This window comes from Petromyzon marinus, unplaced genomic scaffold (genome assembly GCF_048934315.1).
Source record: "Petromyzon marinus isolate PM22_M1 ecotype Great Lakes invasive population unplaced genomic scaffold, UKy_Petmar_22M1.pri1.0 PM_Scaffold_165, whole genome shotgun sequence".
NCBI lineage: Eukaryota > Metazoa > Chordata > Hyperoartia > Petromyzontiformes > Petromyzontidae > Petromyzon > Petromyzon marinus.
In genome coordinates this window covers 177,439-200,190 of record NW_027423130.1, presented here as the reverse complement: position 1 = coordinate 200,190, position 22,752 = coordinate 177,439, and the positions used below count along the sequence as shown (strand labels likewise).

Here is a 22,752-nt window from a genome sequence, read left to right as displayed (position 1 = left end):
CCGGGGGGAGAGAGAGGGGGGCCGGGGGGAGAGAGAGGGGGCCGTGGGGAGAGAGGGGGGCCGGGGGGATAGAGAGGGGGGCCGGGGGAGAGAGAGGGGGTCCGGGGGGAGAGCGAGTGGGGCCAGGGAGAGAGAGAGGGGGGCCGGGTGGAGAGAGCGGGGGGCCGGGGGGAGAGAGAGGGGGTCCGGGGGGAGAGAGAGGGGGGCCGGGGGTAGAGAGAGGGGGGGCAGGGGGAGAGAGAGGGGGGCCGCAGGGAGAAAGAGGGGGGCCGGGGGGAGAGAGAGGGGGGCCGGGGGGAGAGAGAGGGGGGCCGGGAAGAGAGAGAGTGGGGCTGGGGTGAGAGAGAGAGGGGGGCTGGGGGCAGAGAGAGGGGGGCTGGGGGGAGAGAGAGGGCGGCCGTGGTGAGAGAGAGGGGGGCCGTGTGGAGTGAGAGGGGGGCCGTGTGGAGAGAGAGGGGGGGCGGGGGGAGAGAGAGGGGGGGCCGGCGGGGAGAGAGAGGGGGGCCGGTGGGAGAGAGAGGGGGGCCGGCGGGAGAGAGAGGCGGGCCGGGGTGAGAGAGAGGGGGGCCGGGGGAGAGAGAGGGGGGACGTGGGGAGAGAGAGGGGGGCCGTGTGGAGTGAGAGGGGGGCCGTGTGGAGAGAGAGGGGGGGCGGGGGGAGAGAGAGGGGGGCCGGCGGGAGAGAGAGGGGGGCCGGTGGGAGAGAGAGGGGGGCCGGCGGGAGAGAGAGGGGGGCCGGGGTGAGAGAGAGGGGGGCCGGGGGAGAGAGGGGGGACGGGGGGAGAGAGAGGGGGGCCGGGGGGAGAGAGAGGGGGGCCGGGGGGAGAGAGAGGGGGGCCGTGGGGAGAGAGAGGGGGGCCGTGGGGAGAGAGAGGGGGGCCGGGGGGAGAGAGAGGGGGGCCGGTGGGATAGAAAGGGGGGCCGGGGGGAGAGAGAGGGGGGCCGGGGGGAGAGAGAGGGGGGCCGGGGGGAGAGAGACGGGGGCCGGGGGGAGAGAGAGGGGGGCCGGGGGGAGAGCGAGGGGGGCCGGGAGGAGAGCGAGGGGGGCCGGGGGGAAAGAGAGGGGGGCCGGGGGGAGAGAGAGGAGGGCCGGGGGGAGAGAGAGGGGGGCCGGGGGGAGAGAGAGGGGGCCGTGGGGAGAGAGAGGGGGGCCGTGGGGAGAGAGAGGGGGGCCGTGTGGAGTGAGAGGGGGGCCGTGTGGAGAGAGAGGGGGGCCGGGGGGAGAGAGAGGGGGTCCAGGGGGAGATAGAGGGGGGCCGGGGGTAAAGAGAGGGGGGCCGGGGGGAGAGAGAGGGGGGCCGTGGAGAGAGAGAGGGGGGCCGTGGGGAGAGAAAGGGGGGCCGTGGGGAGAGAGTGGGGGGCCGGGGGGAGAGAGAGCAGGGCCGGTGGTAGAGAGAGGGGGGCCGGGGGGAAAGAGAGGGGGGCCGTGGGGAGAGAGAGGGGGGCCTTGGGGAGAGAGAGGGGGCCGTGGGGAGAGAGAGGGGGGCCGTGGGGAGAGAGAGGGGGGCCGTGTGGAGTGAGATGGGGGCCGTGTTGAGAGAGAGGGGGGCCGGGGGGAGAGAGAGGGGGTCCAGGGGGAGATAGAGGGGGCCGGGGGTAGAGAGAGAGGGGCCGTGGGGAGAGAAAGGGGGGCCGTTTGGAGAGAGAGGGGGGCCGTGGGGACAGATTGGGGGGCCGTGGGGAGAGAGAGGGGGGCCGCGGGCAGAGAGAGGGGGGCTGGAGGGGAGAGAGAGAGGTGGCCCGGGGGGAGAGAGAGGGGGGCCGGGGGGAGAGAGAGGGCGGCCGTGGTGAGAGAGGGGGGGCCGTGGGGAGAGAGAGGGGGGCCGTGGGGAGAGAGAGGGGGGCCGTGGGGAGAGAGAGGGGGGCCGTGTGGAGTGAGAGGGGGGCCGTGTGGAGAGAGAGGGGGGCCGGGGGGAGAGAGAGGGGGCCGGGGGGAGAGAGAGGGGGGCCGGGGTGAGAGAGAGGGTGGCCGGGGGAGAGAGAGGGGGGGCCGGGGGGAGAGAGAGGGGGGCCGGGGGGAGAGAGAGGGGGGCCGGGGGGAGAGAGAGGGGGGCCGGGGGGAGAGAGAGGGGGGCCGTGGGGAGAGAGAGGTGGTCCGGTGGGAGAAAGAGGGGGGCTGGCGGGAGAGAGAGGGGGGGCCGTGGGGAGAGAGGGGGGCCGGGGGGATAGAGAGGGGGGCCGGGGGGAGAGAGAGGGGGTCCGGGGGGAGAGCGAGTGAGGCCAGGGAGAGAGAGAGGGGGGCCGGGTGGAGAGAGCGGGGGGCCGGGGGGAGAGAGAGGGGGTCCGGGGGGAGAGAGAGGGGGGCCGGGGGTAGAGAGAGGGGGGGCAGGGGGAGAGAGAGGGGGGCCGCAGGGAGAAATAGGGGGGCCGGGGGGAGAGAGAGGGGGGCCGGGGGGAGAGAGAGGGGGGCCGGGAAGAGAAAGAGTGGGGCTGGGGTGAGAGAGAGAGGGGGGCTGGGGGCAGAGAGAGGGGGGCTGGGGGGAGAGAGAGGGCGGCCGTGGTGAGAGAGAGGGGGGCCGTGTGGAGTGAGAGGGGGGCCGTGTGGAGAGAGAGGGGGGGCGGGGGGAGAGAGAGGGGGGCCGGTGGGAGAGAGAGGGGGGCCGGCGGGAGAGAGAGGCGGGCCGGGGTGAGAGAGAGGGGGGCCGGGGGAGAGAGAGGGGGGCCGGGGGAGAGAGAGGGGGGACGGGGGGAGAGAGAGGGGGGCCGGGGGGAGAGAGAGGGGGGCCGGGGGGAGAGAGAGGGGGGCCGTGGGGAGAGAGAGGGGGGCCGTGGGGAGAGAGAGGGGGGCCGGGGGGAGAGAGAGGGGGGCCGGTGGGATAGAAAGGTGGGCCGGGGGAGAGAGAGGGGGGCCGGGGGGAGAGAGAGGGGGGCCGGGGGGAGAGAGACGGGGGCCGGGGGGAGAGAGAGGGGGGCCGGGGGGAGAGCGAGGGGGGCCGGGAGGAGAGCGAGGGGGGCCGGGGGGAAAGAGAGGGGGGCCGGGGGGAGAGAGAGGAGGGCCGGGGGGAGAGAGAGGGGGGCCGGGGGGGGAGAGAGGGGTGCCGTGGGGAGAGAGAGCGGGGCCGGTGGTAGAGAGAGGGGGGCCGGGGGAAAGAGAGGGGGGCCGTGGGGAGAGAGAGGGGGGCCGTGGGGAGAGAGAGGGGGCCGTGGGGAGAGAGAGGGGGGCCGTGGGGAGAGAGAGGGGGGCCGTGTGGAGTGAGAGGGGGGCCGTGTGGAGAGAGAGGGGGGCCGGGGGGAGAGAGAGGGGGTCCAGGGGGAGATAGAGGGGGGCCGGGGGTAAAGAGAGGGGGGCCGGGGGGAGAGAGAGGGGGGCCGTGGGGAGAGAGAGGGGGGTCGTGGGGAGAGAGACGGGGGCCATGGGGAGAGAGAGGGGGGCCGTGGGGACAGAGAGGGGGGCCGTGGGGAGAGAGAGGGGGGCCGTGGGGAGAGAGAGGGGGGCCGTGGAGAGAGAGAGGGGGGCCGTGGGGAGAGAAAGGGGGGCCGTGGGGAGAGAGTGGGGGGCCGGGGGGAGAGAGAGCGGGGCCGGTGGTAGAGAGAGGGGGGCCGGGGGGAAAGAGAGGGGGGCCGTGGGGAGAGAGAGGGGGGCCTTGGGGAGAGAGAGGGGGCCGTGGGGAGAGAGAGGGGGGCCGTGGGGAGAGAGAGGGGGGCCGTGTGGAGTGAGATGGGGGCCGTGTGGAGAGAGAGGGGGGCCGGGGGGAGAGAGAGGGGGTCCAGGGGGAGATAGAGGGGGGCCGGGGGTAGAGAGAGAGGGGCCGTGGGGGAGAGAAAGGGGGGCCGTTTGGAGAGAGAGGGGGGGCCGTGGGGACAGATTGGGGGGCCGTGGAGAGAGAGAGGGGGGCCGCGGGCAGTGAGAGGGGGGCTGGAGGGGAGAGAGAGAGGTGGGCCGGGGGGAGAGAGAGGGGGGCCGGGGGGAGAGAGAGGGCGGCCGTGGTGAGAGAGGGGGGGGCCGTGGGGAGAGAGAGGGGGGCCGTGGGGAGAGAGAGGGGGCCGTGTGGAGTGAGAGGGGGGCCGTGTGGAGAGAGAGGGGGGCCGGGGGGAGAGAGAGGGGGCCGGGGGGAGAGAGAGGGGGGCCGGTGGGAGAGAGAGGGGGGCCGGTGGGAGAGAGAGGGGGGCCGGGGTGAGAGAGAGGGTGGCCGGGGGAGAGAGAGGGGGGCCGGGGGGAGAGAGAGGGGGGCCGGGGGAGAGAGAGGGGGGCCGGGGGGAGAGAGAGGGGGCCGTGGGGAGAGAGAGGGGGGCCGGGGGGAGAGAGAGGGGGGCCGGGGGAGAGAGATGGGGGCCGGCGGGAGAGAGAGGGGGGCCGGAGGGAGAGAGAGGGGGGCTGGGGGCAGAGAGAGGGGGGCTGGGGGCAGAGAGAGGGGGGCCGGGGGCAGAGAAAGGGGGGCCGGGGGCAGAGAGAGGGGGGCCGGGGGCAGAGAGCTATCCGTGGTGCTAAAGTTGAGGGCGCTTTGTTCCTCTCACACAGCTTAAAGGCCGTGATCTGAACGTGGCTCTTTCACTCCAGCGCTGTCCTACCAGACAGTCTCGTCCCTTCACCTGATGAAGGCCGCTTGTGTTGTGGCCGAAACGTCGTGAGAATATTATTGTGTTATTTTATTTTATCAATTTATTATTTTATTCTCATTCTACGTCACTTTACCGAAAGAACCAAAGAAGATGAATCATCGCAGTCACGAAAGCTTTAAATCGAAAGATTACCAAGGTTGGCGATGTGTTGGATTATTACATCCGCGAGTCGTGAGAGATGGCGACGACTTGGGGGGAGGCCTTCATCCCGCAGTGTATGGACCACGGCTGATAATAATGATATTGATTTTGTTTTCACTTAACAATTCTATAGGATTTGCGTAATTTACTCCGAAGTCTTTGCAGTATTTTGGTATTTCATTTGAGTTATGTAAAGTTAAACTTCCATTACTAGCGGTGGTAGTGGTCTTTCTCAGACCACTTCATGATATACTAATCCTGCTCCATGTCCACTCGGTATTGCTGTGGTGGATGCGTGTTGATTTAATTACAATCCTTCCACCGTGCTTACGTGTGTGTTTATTTAACTTTATTTAAACATCCCGAGTAGTTGTGGTAGCAACGGCGTTCTGTGATTCACATTAAAGGTTTTTGGGTTAGATCACGTAAGTATAAATGTGTCATAACCCTCCTCCATCCAACACAGCCAGTAAGCTTGATTTGGAGCTTTCGTGACTGAAGGAATTACTTTTTGGTTCTTTCGGTAAAGTCACGTAGAAACAAAATAAATTAAATAATAGAATACGACGTTTCGATTGCAACACAAGCAATCATCATCAGGTACGAATGAATGAGAAAAAAACAAACCTGGTCAACTTAGAAATATAATGCAATACAACGTAATCAACCCTACCTGGTTGATTACACTCTTCCAAAGATTGCTAAATTTGAGAGACAAAACACGGACACGGAGACACATATACAGACACGTAAGCAGAGAGAGACACACACATAGGCACACAGAGAAACATGGCCTCTGTGTCGAGGACTTAAATAGAGAGAGCGGGGGGCAGAGAGAGAGGGGGGGTAGATAAATTAGCACGTCAATGAGAGCTTTGGAGCTTTCGTGACTGCAGGAAATACTAAAGAGAACATGGAGACACAGAGAAAATAAACTGAATAAAAAAACTTAGTAAAATTTGGGAAAGTAATGCAATGCAACACGGAGAGTCGGTCAACACACAATTAACGCATAGCCTGGTTGATTACGTTCTTCCAAAGATTGCTAAATTATAAGTTAAGTGTAAAATTTGAGAAAGAGACAAGACACAAACACGGAGACACAAAGACAGACACAAGCAGAGAGAGACAACACATTTACAATTTGAGTACGAGGTTTTGCTGGTAATTGCATTCAGCATCATCGGGCGATTTCACAAATCGTACTCGAATTGTAAATGTTGTAGATTTACTCTCCAATACACGGGTGGGCTGAAGTAGTCATTAATTGGCGCATTTTGTTTAAGTGACAAACCTGACTGGCTGTGTAGGGAGGTAGAGGGTTACTAAACATTTATACGTATGCGAACTAACACAAAAACCTTTAATATGAATAATATTGCTTGCAAAAGCCTACGTGTTAAACTGGCGTTCTGTTAGTCTGCTGAAACAGCGTGTGCACTGAGGGTGAATCTTGCGTGAGGATTGCGTCAGGGACACCCTAGGCCACTGCATTTGCATGTTTTCCAATTACTTCAACGATAACCTGATGGGAATTAATTGTTGAATGCTTAATTCCGACCTGCAACGGTTGTGCGTAATCTGATTGGGTTGAGTGCCATTTTACTGCAGGACTTTAACAGAGGCGAAGGCGTTCAAGGTGCTGAAGTTAATACGCCGAGCAATAAAAAGCCGAGCAATAAAACGTGCGGGGCGGGCATGCGGTTCGCACAGTTAAATTGTGTGGCACGACCAGGAAGTGGGGGTGGGCGGGGCGTTGATTTCCCCACCCAGAATGCGAAATCAACAAAATCAGATCCGATCCGAACGTTAATCACTGTCGCGGGTTTCACATTTCCATAACTTGTAAACAATTAACACATTCCTGTGGAGGGAGCTGGTAGGAACGTTGGGTTGCTCGGTCAATGGCCAGGGTCAACGGCGGCGTGGTGTATTCCGCAAATATGCCCGACTATGAGGGCAGGCACAAGCCGGCGTGAGTAGGTTAAACGTTGAGTTTTATAAGGGCACCACGGGGTGACCTGCCCCTCCCCACCCAGCCCCACCCCTCCCACCACCCAGCCCCACCCTCCCCTCCCCACCCAGCCCCTCCCCACCCAGCCCCTCCCTACCCTCCCCTCTCCACCCAGCTCCACCCTACCCTCCCCTCTCCACCCAGCCCCACCCCTCCCACGTGGACAGACATCCACAGACATACACACATAATCCCCTGCCTCCTGTGAGAATTAATCCCGGTTGGGCTTCCAGTCCATATAAGGGCATCACGGGGTGACCAGCCCCTCCCCACCCAGCCCCACCCCACCCAGCCCCACCCCTCCCACCCCCCACCCAGCCCCACCCTCCCCACCCAGCCCCTCCCCACCCTCCCCACTCAGCCCCTCCCTACCATCCCTTCTCCACCCAGCCGCACCCCTCCCACGTGGACAGACATCCACAGACATACACAATTAATCCCCTGCCTCCTGTGAATTAATCCCGGTTGGGCTTCCAGTGCACTACGTTTCCTACCAGTAAAATCACGCTGTACACATCTGCCATCCACACGCACCCATTCTCAAGCGCTGTCCAGGCTCGGCGCTGCTGATATCTGGTGACATCCCGCACCAAAGACAAAGATCCCCTGTGTAGCCTTAATAGACTGTTGGAACAAGTGCTGTTCACAAGAAGCGCCTATGAAGGCCAGCACGGCACACGAGGGGGTGGGTGGCCAGCACCATGCCCGGCGGCCTTTGTCTCCCCAGCGGCGACATTTAAACATCGTACCAGGTTATAATTTGAGGCTGAGTTGACCTAGGGGAGCCGCTGTACGGGTTCAGATAATCGTCACTGGTGTTGACCTTGAGCGAGAATCGAACTTGGGTCGCCAGGTTCATAGCGCAGTGCACTAACCACTGCACCACCACTCTGCACCACACACACGCGCATACTACACCACACACACATCCTGCACCACACAAGCATCCTGCACCACACACATCCTGCACCACACAAGCATCCTGCACCACACACATCCTGCACCACACAAGCATCCTGCACTACACACATCCTGCACCACACAAGCATCCTGCACTACACACATCCTGCACCACACACATCCTGCACCACACAAGAATCCTGCACTACACACATCCTGCACCACACAAGCATCCTGCACCACACACACACATCCTGCACCACACACACACACCCTGCACCACACACACACATCCTGCACCACACAAGCATCCTGCACCACACACACACATCCTGCACCACACACACCCTGCACCACACACACACATCCTGCACCACACACACACACCCTGCACAACACACACACATCCTGCACCACACACACACATCCTGCACCACACACACATCCTGCACCACACACACACATCCTGCACCACACACACACCCTGCACCACCACACACACATCCTGCACCACACACACACCCTGCACCACACACACACCCTGCACCACACACACACACCCTGCACCACACACACACCCTGCACCAGCACACACACCACAGCTGTCTGCGCACCCACGCCCGTCGGGTGAATTCTCCCGCAGGCGGCGCCAACGGTGGAGTCCCTCGTGAGTCGGTCGACCAGCATGGAGAGCGCCGAGGGGTAGAAGTCCGTGTCTCCGTCCAAGGCCAGCACGTAGGTGTTGCGCTTCTTCCTCTGTGGCGGTGAACGGGGAGTAGTGGCATGGAGACAGATCAGCAACAGCGGTGGCATTACAGCCGTGACCTCGTACAGAGCGAGCAAAGCAACCGTCTCACTTAGCTCCTCAACCCCAACGCTCCTTCTCCAACCTCTAACAACCAAACACACAACGTATGCATGCTGTATGCAAGGAGGATGTGTCCCCCAATATTCAAATATGCTCAAAATGTCCCCCCCAATGTATTGCTATAAAATACATTTCTGTTTATATGATTGTAGTTATGGTTGTACTTTATTAATCCCTGATCTCTGCCATTACATACAATGAAACAAGAAAAGGTAAATAAGAAAAAACAGAGCATTGGAATACAATACACTATTAGACATTATTGTAAAAAAAAGTCCTATGTGTTAGTGAATATTTTTTATATATTTTAGGCAGGAAATGGCAGGAAACCAGTATTCAAATTAAGATTTTTTTTCTGGGGGAGACCCCCTGGAAGACTTAGTCCCCCCCAATGTTGACTCCATGGCTACGGCCTTAGCTGTATGTATATTGTATGTATGTATAACTTCTTTCGCATCGTATGTAGCCAACCATGTTCGTCAGGAAAGGATACAAACTAAACACAAACTGCATTTCACAGAAATGAGTGTTCAAATAGATTATTTAAAAGTGCATAGCTCCAGTGGATTCCTAATAACAACCACGCGGGTGGAGGGATCGTTTCTATCTGCAGCGCTACAACCTCTGGAAACAACCTCCCTGAAGCGGTGCGCACACTCGACTCCATCGTCACTTCATTAAGTGACAACTCAACAGCAACAACGCGGCTCTTTTCGCTTGCGTACACCAACAACTAACTCCGGTCATCCTCGCAGCAGCGGCTTTGGGCGAGCCATCGAACAAAGATGGGCACTGCATCTCGCGCTTTCAGATGCGCTTCTACGGTTGTCTGGAACGCTCTTCCTTCCGATATTAGGAAGCAACTGGAGGTTTGCACTTTTAAATAATCAATTAGATTGGAAACTACATTCTCTAGAACTGCTTTTTGTGTTTGGTTTGTTGTCCTGCCCCCACACCTCCGATTAGCACGGTTGGCTACGTACGGTGTGAAAGAAGTTAAACATAAATACAAATAAATTTCAGCCGCAAACCTATTTTACACTTCTATTTTAAACAACTGTAATAAGTGTATATATTTTTTTCTTTTTGTATAGAAAGTTATATTGCTATTGTAGTGACCTATATTGGGTCACTATGGCGTTTAGCGCCAGCTACTGACAGAATAGGGGAACTGTGCGTGTTAGAGCCTCTCTCTGGCACCAGAGTATGTTTGGCATGGAAGGGCGCCCTACGGGGCATGCTTCTGGTGACTATCAGAGAGAGGGCAGTTGAGGACGTGACAGTCTAGGTGAACCCGAGAGGGCACGTGACCAGAACAGGAAAATGAGGGGGGCCAAAAGGTGGCGAGAGGGACACGTGATATTAGGCCCAGAACCTTCTGGTAATATCCAGAAGGGTGCGTAGCCGAGGGCGGAGCCAGGCCACGCTCAGGGGCATAAAAGGGAGGTCCCGAGAGCCGATCCAGGCTGTCTGTTGGAATGGAACGCGTCGGTGCTACGCCTCTTCGATCCTCGGTCGTCGGTCTTTACGCTCGGCATCGTGGGTCAGGCAGTGTGTTACTTACTGACCCGGTTATGTAGTTACCCCGTTGTGTCTAGTTACCCGTTGTCGTCTAGTCAACCTGCTGTATGTTTATGTAGTTACCCTGTTGGGGTGTAAGAATAAACGTGTTGCCTCCGAGTTCAAGTGTGTGCCTCCGTGGAACCCAGTACACTATTTTGAGTATCAACGTGATGATGGCGCGTTGAGTGACAGATTGTGCCAGAAAGGCAACCAAAGATTAACTTCTAAATGTGCCGACTCTGTGTGCAGAGACACGCATAGTGCACGCTATGACTGGGCCTCAACCCAGAGGGAAAGGGCCTGAGAGAGAGAGAGACCCTCTAACAAACGAAACAATTTAAATTTACTAGGCAAGACCCACTGAGCAATTAGCTCTTTTCAGAAGCGACCTGGCTATCACAAATAATAGCTCAACAAAGTGGATTATCATTTGGATATTTATAGCAGCCAAATTCACGAAATGTGTGATGTTGATTCTAAATGTGGTGGGAAAAACCGGAGGACCCAGAGATATATCCATGCGGCCAAGGGGAGAGAGACACGTAAACTTAAAATATGCAGGCATCAGGGTCGGGATCGAACGCAGTGCCTCCTGCATACCAAGCGAGGTAGTTAAAATCTCGCCATGGCGGCACCCTAGCAGGGTGTATTTGGCCTACACTTCCACACTGCTCCCACGTCTTGGGAGAAGTATAATTGGGTAGGCCCTGCACGTTCCCTAGATGGGCAGCTTGCGTGCGGTTCGCGTGCGGTGGGGTAGAGTTTGAATACTCACACTCTACCCCACCGCATGTAGAACTGCCCATCCACGGAATGTGCAGGGCCTACCCATTTATACTGCTAAGTTGAAAGTGGCCTTCCCTATGTCGGCTTAGCCTTAAATGAGTAAACATTAGCACTGGTGAGACAAAGACGGATGGGCGTGGTGTTGGACACACGACCCGCTCGCATGCCATCCCACCCTTAACAGGTGCTCGCTAACAGCACTTGCCTCAACAGTCTGTTAATGGATATATGAGGCGTCGTTGTCTTTGCAGTTTACAAAATCCTTACCTCTACCCATTCCTCTTGTTCATCTTTCTTAACTGTGTGGATCTTGTGGTAGATCTTCCAGCCAAGGAGGTAGTACAAGTACATCACCTGTACAGAACACGTCAAGGGGTTTAATAACAACAATCACCATCAGCAGCAGCAGCAGCCGTGATTGATCCACTACTGGATTAAGACCTACCCAAGTCGTCGCGATGTTTCATGAGATCCTGAGTCGTTATCCACCCAGAACCTCTATTACCGACTGATTCCATCGCTCCATCTCCCCAGTGGTCACCTCTCTGCAATGAGTTCCATTCTTTGGCTGCCGCTCCGTTATTATTCTCGACCCAATGGCCATGACAGCGCGTGCTGCTCAAGTGTAACTCAACAGCGCTACCAACCTTCCCCCCACCCCCCCCCGTCGTGGATAGAAGGCAATAGAACAACACGCAAATGAGCATCGGCGTGAGATTGCTGTGATACATCGATAACAACCCTGGTGCAGTCATCATCATCATAGCACTCAACGGGTAACACCACGGAACACCAAATCAATCGAGTCGGGGAACACTCGGTCACGGACAACACTGCTGTGTGCAACTCGTTTACAGCACTTGCCCCAAAAAGCCTGCTGAGCCTATATGGGGTATCTTCGTCTCTATGGTGTGCACTGATTCGCACGTGAAACGAATTATTAAGCATCACGTGATTTAATTTCAATATGAGAGCATGACTCTCGAGGTAGCATACAGATGGCTTCAAGAGATGTGAGCTATTGCCATCTGCTTCTTACGGCTGATGCTCATGTCGACTCGTAGAGCGAGCTGTAAATTTACATCGAGGTGGTTGACGATCCAGATGATTGCGTCAGGAGTAGCGGAGTGGCGAATCATCGCTGCTGTGATGATGCCTCTCCCTTCATTCGTGTTGTGAATCGGGTGTTGAGTCGTTGTGTGTTCAGTCGCTCTGTTCCAGATGGTGACCACTGTCGATATTAGGAATGCACCGAAGCTGTGCACTTTTAACTCTAGATTGGATACTAATTTATTTAGAACTGCTTTTTGTGTTTATTTATTTTTATCTTTCTCTGTACCACCAATTAGCATGGTTGGTGAGGTACAGTGCAATAGAAGTTCAACATACATACGTATCGTCGCCGGACACTGACCGGAGATATTTACTTTTCCAATTGTGCATAATCGTCATCGTCATGTATAAGCACATCAGCTGTTGCTGTTGCTACTATGCTCTAAGTGTGGATGCGGTTGTAGGGTTTGTGGCCCAATGAGATTTGGGGCAGAAGATCTGAAGCCCAGGGATGCAACAAATACCTGGGACCAGCGCTTGAGGTGGCGGATCATCTCCTTGTCCTTGAGGTGCACGCACAGCGAGTTGCCGTGCGGGAGTTTGTAGGAGAGTCGCGCTCCGTACGGCGTCTGAGTCCTCTCCATTGAGGGCGCCTCTCGTGGAATCTTCGAGTTTTTCTCAAAATACCTTCACATCAGCAGCAGCAGCGCAAGCATCAGAAAAGACATGCCCCAATTACTATGTTCCATTGCTGCTACTGCTGTCATATCTGGGATGAAGTCCCCAGTTGCCACCTCACTGCTGCACTCTAAATTTTGATTATTTTGCTGCTATAAATTTCCACATGATAAGCCACTTCGTTACGCTATCATTTGCGGCCAGTGCGCTACTAAAAAAAAGATTATACCTCAGTGGGTCTTACCTGGTAAAAAAAGAATAGTTTCGTTTTATTTGTGATCTGCTAACTTGTCCTATACTTTGCACTCCTATCGTGTTGTTTGTTGAGGTAACGGTCTGACCCGCCCCTGCTGGACATCTGTGAGATAGAGCTTTTACCTCATCGAATTCCTCCTGCAGTATAAATACATATTCTGATTCGGAATTGAGTAAAGCAGCAGCAGTCGTGGGTGACTGATGATCCAGCACTCAAAGATTATTTCCCAGTCGTTTGCTCGCTCTCTGCCAGTCAGTCGCCTCCGTATCTCACTTCTATCGCTACTACTTCTATAACCATTGTTACTGTTCACACGAACTTCGCTGCTCGATTGCTCCACCCACGGCGAGGGCCTCGGTCGCCCAGACTGAGTCGTCTCGTTGCCCAAATTCTTACCAACGCACGAACAAAAGACAAAGATCCCCCCGTATAGCCTTCAACAGAGTGTTGGAGCAAGGGCTGTTAGCCAGTAGCACCCATGAAGGACGGCCCGGCACACAAGGGGGTGGGTGACCAGCACCACACCCGCTTGCTTTTATCTCCCCAGTGCTGCACCGTTTGTGTAAATTATGTTAAGCGCCTAGTCCGCTCTACAGCAAGGTTGGCTACGTATGGTGCAAAAAATAGTTCAACAGATGAGGTTTCTGCTCAATTCAACACGCGCGTGAACGTCCATCTATCACACCGCCCACCATAGTGTCTCTGTTTGCCGGCCAATTGTCAGTTTGTGCACCTTCGGATTTGCACTCAACAACGGTGATGGTGACGCAAGGAAGGCATTGCTAGCCCTGCGATCCGCACTCACTACGTTCATCTACGTGACCATCACCAATCGTCATCGTTCACCATGATCTATTCACTTCTGAACGAAGGCATCGGCGCAACCTGTTGCCATCCTTCCCGTGGTCTCTCGCACCACGAGCTGAGCTTAACTACCCCGTGTCGTCCCGTGCTTTGTTATTACAAGGCCCGTGCCTCTATCCATCCATCCCTCCCTCCCTCCACCCACCCACCCAGCTCATCGCTACCACAGAATAACATCCGGTGCACTGACCGGCACATTTCAGCGATGACGTCCGTGAGGCTGGTCACGAACTGGTTGACCACCATGCGATCTCCCTTCCTCTCGAAGGCGTCGTCGAAGTAGATGTGAGCCGAGAAGTCGTACGGTTCCCGCTTCACCGTCTTCCCCTCCTCCTCCTCATGATTATTCTCCTTCTCCCACTTCTTTTCCTCCTTTTCCTCCTTCTGCTTCTTTTCCTCATTCTCTTTCTTCTTCTTCTCTTCTTTATTTTTCTCCTTCTCCTCCTCCTTCTTCCCATCCTGCCCCTCCTTCCCCTCTTCTTCCTCCTTCTTATTCCCCTTCTTCTCCATCTCCTCCTTTTTCTCATTCTTCTTCTTCCCTCCGCCGCGGGAACCGACGTTGAGATCCATTGGCTCACTCCTGTCCAGCCTGGCAGCGGCAAGGGGGAAGGGTCGTTATTGTTATCCCGCCACACGCTCCCCATCGAGTCAAGGTCATGGTACAGCATCGCTCTCCTCTGCAATCGAGCGCTCTCCCAATGTCTCCCGCCGAAACGTTTCCTCCACCTTTCTCATCCCACTGATCACAGCAAACTTCCACCGCATCCTACTGAGTTCAACTCACAACGACCTCTACCCATCGCCGGCACCGGCTTCTGGATGAGTGCGTTTCTCTGTAGCTGTACCAGTCAGCAGCCGTCTGGAGCTCTCTCTGTATCTCCCACTGGTGCACACGCAGCAGCAACTAAGAAGCAGACTCTAACCCATCCAGACTCTAACCCATCCAGGCTCTCATCTGTCCAGGATCTCACCTGGTTGAGGCTCTCACCTGCCCAGGCTCTCACTTGTCGACGCTCTCAATATTAGCATGCATCATAATAATTTTTGTTGCGGGAGCCCAGACGTGTTAACTCAAGAGAAGTTTACAGCTTGCACAATTCACAAACATCGTTCAATGGTCACATACAAAGAACGGTCCGCGTTAATCACGATCAGCTGATTAGTTGCGACGTTCGAAGGAGGGCAAATGTTCTCGAGGTTAGGAAGGCGCTGCTCCATGTGAAGATGTCATATTTACGAGCATCCAAAGAAAATTGAAAATACACCGCCCACAAATACTGCACTGCGTGTAAGCAGTTAAATGTCCAAGGTCGAAATATGACGGTCGTATATGCGACATGGTAATATGGCATTGCTGTAGATTGTCCAAATAAGAGCCACAGTAATGTGGTTCTATTTTGTTTAACATTTTTTCACCGGCATATGCATTGCTGCATATATCACGATATATTTTTTTCAGGACACTTTAAACGTGCAGTTTAGATTAATATCCTCAAATCCCGTTGAGCTGAAGGGAGGGACGCGGTAGCGTGGTAGCCTGACTGGTGTGGTGCCCTGCAGAAATGAATGTACGTATGTGTGGTGGACTTATTTCACACCATACGTACCCAACCAAGATAATCGAATGTGCAGGAGAAGGATAACAATCTAAACACAAAAATAAATTCTGAAGAAATTAGTTGTCAATATTATTTAAAAGTGCATAGCTCCAGTTGTTTCCTAATATCGGAAGGAAGAGTGTTCCAGACGGCCGCAGAAGGGCATTTGAAAGTGTGCGGTGCCGTGACCACACCCCATCTGCATAATCGCGAGGGACCCCCACTGGCCCTTGGGATCCGGCCGCTTGATGGAATTGGGCGATAGGGAATATACCACCTCAGGATGGACGAGATTATCTTCGTCATCTCCTCCTTGGTCTCGTGCCACATGGTTGCGCACAAGTAGATCTTCACCCTCTCTTGCTTGTGGTTGCTAGAGGATACAACGAGAAGATGAAATCATGTTCACATTGAGAGAGGGAATCGCAGAGCGCGGTTCTCTGTTTTATGCATTGGGAATATTGTGGGATGGACATATTTCAGTCTGTAGAACAGAAGGGCAAACGTCACAAATCGTCATCATTAGGAAATAAATTCAGAAAGAAAAAAATCCTGCTTTGATTACAATGCTCATACTTAACCTCCGACACTCAAAACACAAAACATAGACAAATGGATCGATCAGACTAACACAAACTAAAAACAAAGATCGCCCATAGAGCCTTGAGAGACTGTTGGGGCAAGGGCTGTTAGCGACTAGCACCGATGAAGCGGGAAACGGGACTTGAGGGAGTTTATGGCCAGTCACAGACACACACCTAGTCACACAGACACACACCTTGTCACACAGACACCTAATCACACTTACACCTCGTCACATAAATACAGCAAACAAAAAGAGTTCCCCTGTCTAGCCTGAACAAACTGTTGGGGGACGTGCTGATAGCGAGCACCTATGAAGGCCGGCACTGCACACAAGCGGGTGGGTGGCCAACACCACGCCCGGCCGCCTCCCCAGTGGTGATGTTTACACACCACACCAGTTACTAATTTGAGCAAGGGGAGGCCATGACCTATTCACACACACCTACTCACAGAGACACCTAGTCACACACACACTTACTCACAGAGACACCTAGTCACACACACACACACCTACTCACAGAGACACCTAGTCACACACACACACCTACTCACAGAGACACCTAGTCACACACACACATCTACTCACAGAGACACCTAGTCACACACACACACCTACTCACAGAGACACCTAGTCACACACACACCTACTCACAGAGACACCTAGTCACACACACACACACCTACTCACAGAGACACCTAGTCACACACACACCTACTAACAGAGACACCTAGTCACACACACACACCTACTCACAGAGACACCTAGTCACACACACACACCTACTCACAGAGACACCTAGTCACACACACACCTACTAACAGAGACACCTAGTCACACACACACACCTACTCACAGAGACACCTAGTCACACAACCGCCATTCGCCACTAAGTGGCGGTGACGTCACCACGACGCTTGTGCCAGGCCATGTGCACCTTGAGGCCACGTAAAGTGTTGAACGCCCGCTGGCAGGAGGTCACGGGGCAGACCCAGGTGCTACGGGTCGACTGACTGAGATGACTGGCTGATGCACCACCTGTGCCAACCTGCTATGCTTTAGCCACACGGCGCTCGGCTCGTTGTTGTGAGCGTCGCTCCTCCGCCCTCCGTTGTTGTTGGAGGGCGACTGCCTCCAACTGCCCAGTAGCATCCTTCACGAGCCTCCTCCACAGAGGCCGATCTTGACACCGCTGGTACCAGTCATCGGCAAGTCCACTCAGCTCCACGTCCCCCTGTACCACATCACTCCATCTCTTCTCTAGCCCGTACCGCGCCCGCCTAGCCCCCTCGATCTGGCCGAACAAAAGCTGTTTCGGCATGCGGTGGCTGGGCATGCGGGTTACATGAACCAACCTAGTCACACACACACACCTACTCACAGAGACACCTAGTCACACACACACACCTACTCACAGAGACACCTAGTCACACACACACACACCTACTCACAGAGACACCTAGTCACACACACACACACCTACTCACAGAGACACCTAGTCACACACACACACACCTACTCACAGAGACACCTATTCACACACACACACACCTACTCACAGAGACACCTAGTCACACACACACACCTACTCACAGAGACACCTAGTCACACACACACACACACCTACTCACAGAGACACCTAGTCACACACACACACCTACTCACAGAGACACCTATTCACACACACACACACCTACTCACAGAGACACCTAGTCACACACACACACACCTACTCACAGAGACACCTAGTCACACACACACACACCTACTCACAGAGACACCTAGTCACACACACACACCTAGTCACAGAGACACCTAGTCACACACACACCTACTCACAGAGACACCTAGTCACACACACACACACCTACTCACAGAGACACCTAGTCACACACACACACACACCTACTCACAGAGACACCTAGTCACACACACACACACCTACTCACAGAGACACCTAGTCACACACACACACACCTACTCACAGAGACACCTAGTCACACACACACACACCTACTCACAGAGACACCTAGTCACACACACACACCTACTCACAGAGACACCTAGTCACACACACACACCTACTCACAGAGACACCTAGTCACACACACACACACCTACTCACAGAGACACCTAGTCACACACACACACCTACTCACAGAGACACCTAGTCACACACACACACCTAGCACCTAGTCACAAATTACTCATAGTCACACACGCAAGTACAATACACCGCACCAACCGACGGACCTCCTCTCCTCCAGCACCACCACCTCCTCCTCCTGCTGCTGCTGCCGCCGGTTGAGCAGCAGCCCCGCGACGAGACACGCAGGCTGCGGGGTGCGGCGCACGAAGAGCTCGCGTGTGCGCTCCATGCGCCTCGCGTCATCTGGGCGCAACGCGGGCGCCGCCGCCAGCAGCAGCGCCGCCAACCACAGAGCCCCGGCGCCGAACGTGGCCACGGCGTCCACCGCGGAGTCCTCGCCGGCGCCTAAGAACGAGCAGACTGCGGCGGCCGTGCGGTCGTAGAAGAGTGAGGCGGTTGCGGGCGTCGTCCGCTCGGAGCCGTTCCACCGTCGGATCGACTCGCAGTCGTAGCGAGAGTCACCCGAGGCGTCGAGCGCGAGGTGGAGGGCGAAGACGACCGCCAGGGCGGCGGGCGTGGCGAGGCAGAGCGGCGTGGCGAAGCAGCTCCCCTGCTGGCGGATCTTGCAGGCGGCGTTCGCGAGCCACTTGCAGAGGATGGAGGCGCCCGCCTGCACGCCCAGCAGAGCCAGGGCGAGCGCCATGCTCTCGCGGTGTTCCGCGATGCCGCCGATGGCGCTGAAGCTCCTCCACTCGCCCTCGACGCCCGCGTCCAGCAGCACGACCGCCACGATGATGAGCGTGCGCACGAGCGTGCCGTAGAACTCGGCGAGGTTCCGCGATTCGCCGATGGCGTCGCGGAATTCCCGGAGCCAACCGGCGGGCAGGAAGTTCTCCCACCACGACAGGGACACGAGCAGCAGGCTCAGCAGCAGCAGCGCCAGGTGCGCGAACCTTCTTGCCTCCGTGGAGCCATCGTCGGGCGCCACCAACGCCGCCTTGGCGACCGACAGTGCTAAGGCGACGAGACAGCAGCAGAGGGAGGCCAGACTCAGGAGCTTGGACGTCCGGGGCGGCTTCCTGCGTCCCGTCCACCTGCCGGCGAACTGCAGCGAGCTCGGCACCAGGGTGACACCGTTGAGGAGGAGGATGCTGCTGAGAAGGTTCGCCGACTCCGCCGGGAGGACGACGATGGCCATGAGCGCCGCTCCGAGGCCGATGAAGCCTTCCAGCAGGCAATTCTGGGTGACGGCCAAACAAACTCAAGGACATTGAGACTTAAAGAGATTGAGGATTGTTGGAATGGTGAAACACACGCCAAACAAACGCCGGGGCTATCGTGGTTCTTTTTTTAAAGGCCTAATTGTCGTCTTTGTACAAAACAGGTGACAACTGCGCTGGCCAACGTTGGTGAGGCTTGGGAAAAAATCAACCCCCACTGATGGACATGGCCCAACGTGGATTAACGACAACAACAAGACCTCCTTAAAAGGAATGCATACATCAAGGCCCCGCAGAGTTTGTTATTAAGGTTGTTATTGTTTCTAGCTTTGAAGCTTTCGTGACTGCAAGGATCCATACTCTTCGGTTCTATTTGGTAAAGTCACGTAGGTAAAAAATAAAAACAAAAATCACGACGTTTCGGCCACAACACAAGTGGCCTTCATCAGGTGAAGGGGACCGTACTGTCACGAGGACAGCGTTGGAGTGAAGACAGTCCAGCCCAGGTCGCGTCCTTTTAAGCTGTGTGGGAGGACACAAAACGCTTTGGGAAAGGAATTAGCATAAAATTACCGTAAAGTGCAATAGGACCGGCAAGGAGGGGGGGAGAGGGGGAGGGGAGTGTGAAGGGGAATGACCGTAACGTAGAGGACCGGCACGGGGGAGGGGGGTTTACAAATGTGGTGTGAAGTGAAATAAGCTGCAATGAAAGTTCTGTATATCACTACTTGGATAAATATACTGTACCATTGAATTCAGTTTAATGTTTGGTATGATTTAGAACATCTTTCCAATGATTGCTTAATTTGAAACCATCTTCTTGGTTGAAATTGTTTCTGTGTTTGTAAATCTGAATTGCCTCGTGGATAAATCTCTGATGAAAACCCGTGGCTTTACAAAGGACCTTAGTATCAGAGAAAATGCTATCGTGATCACCCACAGCGTTGTAACAGTGGTCAGCTACGGCAGAAGAATTCGTTCTACCGTGTTTCAAATCTAATGTGTGCTCGCGAATTCGGTCAGAGACATGTCGTTTCGTCTCCCCGATATAGCAATCACCACAAGTGCAGCTCAATTTGTAAACCCCAGGGTACTAAATCATACCAGACATTAAACTAATTTCAATGGTAGTATATTTATCCAAGTAGTGATATACAGAACTTTCATTGCAGCTTATTTCACTTCAAACCACATTTGTAAACTCCCCTCCCCCTCCCCCCCGTGCCGGTCCTCTACGTTACGGTCATTCCCCTTCACACTCCCCTCCCCCTCTCCCCCCTCCTTGCCGGTCCTCTTGCACTTTACGGTCAATTTATGCTTATTCCTTCGTCAAAGCGTTTTGTGTCCTCCCACACAGCTTTAAAGGACGCGACCTGGGCTGGACTGTCTTCATTCCAACGCTGTCTTCGTGACAGTACGGTCCCCTTCACCTGATGAAGGCCACTTGTGTTGTGGTCGAAACGTCGTGATTTTTGTTGTTTTATTTTTTACCTACGTGACTTTACCGAATAGATCCAAAGAGTATGCTGTTGTTGTTAATTGGCCTTGGGCACCACTGCCAACGCAGCTGCAGCATCCCCAACATACTCTTTCCACATTTTGTATGTCCAGCAATGGATTGTCAAATGACTCCGTGAATGATATTCATTGTTTCATTTTTATTAGTGACATAGACGCGATGTTGCTGCTGCGAGGTAATGGTCAGCACAGTCGACGTGCAATTCCTTAGGCCGCCGGGTCTATCTCCCAGTGCGGCAGCTGAAATAAACGGGCGAGTTTGTGACCTCTCCTCGCTCTGCCCACCCAGAACCAAGGGAGGGCGGGGGGGGGGGGGTCTAGCAGAATCATTTACATTTATACTTGAGGAATGCGATGAGCTATACAACTCTTTTTCTTAGATGTCCATTCGAGGTGGGTCAGATCGTTACAACAACAAACAATACAAAAAACACGTAAGTGTAAAGTATGGGAAAGATAAGCAAATCACTTATAAACAGGATTTACAAAAAAACTTTACTTTAGCAGGTAAAGTCCACTGAGCTATTAGCTTCTTTTTCAGAAGCCATAAACGATAGCTCAACGAAGTGGCTTATCACGTGGACATTTATAGCAGCCAAATACTCCACCCAGGGAGAATATGCACACTCCAAATATACAGGCATCAGAGTCCGGATCGAAATCACGACCTGTATACTAGGATAGGAATATAACATCTCGCCATTGTGGTGACCCATTCGCTTCCTCTTCCCTCCCCTCGCCCCTCAACTCCGTCTCTTTCTTCCGTTACCCCTAAGTATGCCTCTATCACTCTCACTCATTCCTCAATCCTTGTAACATGCCCGTGTACACTAGATCATTCCATTCTGTAATTGTTATGCAAGCTACATCATAGAGTGCATGGGGAGAAGGCGCTCTATAGAAATATAACTTAGATTAGACATGGGCTTGCAGCGTGGACAAGTAGGGCAGCACGCGTTGACAGAGCAACTTCAAGACTGCACCTTTGCCTTGTCCTCTGTCCGTCTTTGTCTCTCTGAATCTTACCAGAACGATCATCATCCGATTGGAGACATCGGAGTTCTTGAAGGCGAGCCGGAGGCCGCAGTGGATGGAGCTGAAGATGTTGGGGAGGACGAGAACGAAGGCGAGGACCCAGGAATAGAACTGGTTCTGGTCGAGCTCGCCGGCCTGCCTGGCGACCCTCTTCATCTCGGCCAAGTACACCAGGCTCAGTTGCATTCCACCACATTGCACACGCGAGACAGAAAAAAGCGTCACGATACTCTGCGCATCCTATCTACATAGGGAATCCTCGTTGAGCGTGCGGCATTCACTCTCCGCGTCTTCTGCTTTCACGCAATTTATATTTTATGGAAGGTTTTTCGTTAAACGCGCACTGCGCCTGCTATAACGCGAGTCTAGTATGTGACAGACTTCTAGCTATAACGTGAATCTTGCTTGTGGCACACTGCTCGCTATACATGTGCAGTTAACCCTCCTCAGATTTCTGGCAACTGCCTGATGATGCTGGCTGTAACTCCCAGCGAGGCGTCCATACCCAGTTGGTGAATGTGGGTGGATCATTCTCGAACAACAACAACAACCACACCAATGGTGCTCAATGTCAATCAATAAATCAATGCTCCTGCTGCTGCTGAAGCAGTAATACACATTGATTGGCTGCACATTTGTTCAGTGACAACCTCATTAATTAAGTATGGCTTAAGTGAGATATATCTCGTCTATGTACACGGGTGTGCCTGTGTGTATCCGCAACATCTGAAAGGCATTGCTGTGTCAGCGGTTATGGTGAGGGCAGTGTAAAGTATTTCATGGCATGACAAAAAAATAAATATGCTTACAGAATACAATAAAACCCACAGACCGAGACGTCCCACAGGTTGTCGTCGATGAGACTAAGAATAATAGCAACTGAGATGCCGACTACATGAACACGATGTGAGGGTTGAGGTGACGAGATGTTATCTCGCTCGTCTGGTCCACAGGAGCTCGTGGGTTCGATCCCGTCCCTGACGATGCCTATTTTATATTTAGAGTCTGCGTGGTCTCTCTCTCCCCG

General features: G+C 54.9%; 1 protein-coding gene and 1 long non-coding RNA gene across 2 annotated transcripts; both read right to left on the bottom strand.

The window, feature by feature from the left end:
- Positions 1 to 7,942: 7,942 nt before the first annotated feature.
- Positions 7,943 to 12,566, bottom strand: LOC142922769 (uncharacterized). Its single transcript, XR_012940277.1, has 3 exons — positions 12,409 to 12,566; positions 11,099 to 11,185; positions 7,943 to 8,370 (listed from the first exon to the last, which is right to left on the bottom strand). It is a non-coding gene; the product is annotated as an uncharacterized LOC142922769 (long non-coding RNA).
- Positions 12,567 to 13,446: 880 nt separating this feature from the next.
- On the bottom strand, positions 13,447 to 19,672 carry LOC142922768 (uncharacterized). Its single transcript, XM_076063616.1, has 4 exons — positions 18,117 to 19,672; positions 15,558 to 15,653; positions 14,146 to 14,271; positions 13,447 to 13,462 (listed from the first exon to the last, which is right to left on the bottom strand). Exons 1-4 carry the CDS (start codon positions 19,148 to 19,150, stop codon positions 13,447 to 13,449), a joined length of 1,272 nt encoding a protein of 423 aa, XP_075919731.1. The 5' UTR covers positions 19,151 to 19,672.
- Between the last annotated feature and the right edge of the window lie 3,080 nt (positions 19,673 to 22,752).

Coding starts and splice junctions, on each gene's coding strand:
- LOC142922768 (XM_076063616.1), bottom strand. CDS start 19,150: ATGGCCATCGTCGTCCTCCCGGCGGAGTCGGCGAACCTTCTCAGCAGC. Junction 15,654..18,116: donor GTGGTGCTGGAGGAGAGGAG/GTCCGTCGGTTG, acceptor TGTATCCTCTAG/CAACCACAAGCAAGAGAGGG. Junction 14,272..15,557: donor ATAATCTCGTCCATCCTGAG/GTGGTATATTCC, acceptor TGCCGCTGCCAG/GCTGGACAGGAGTGAGCCAA.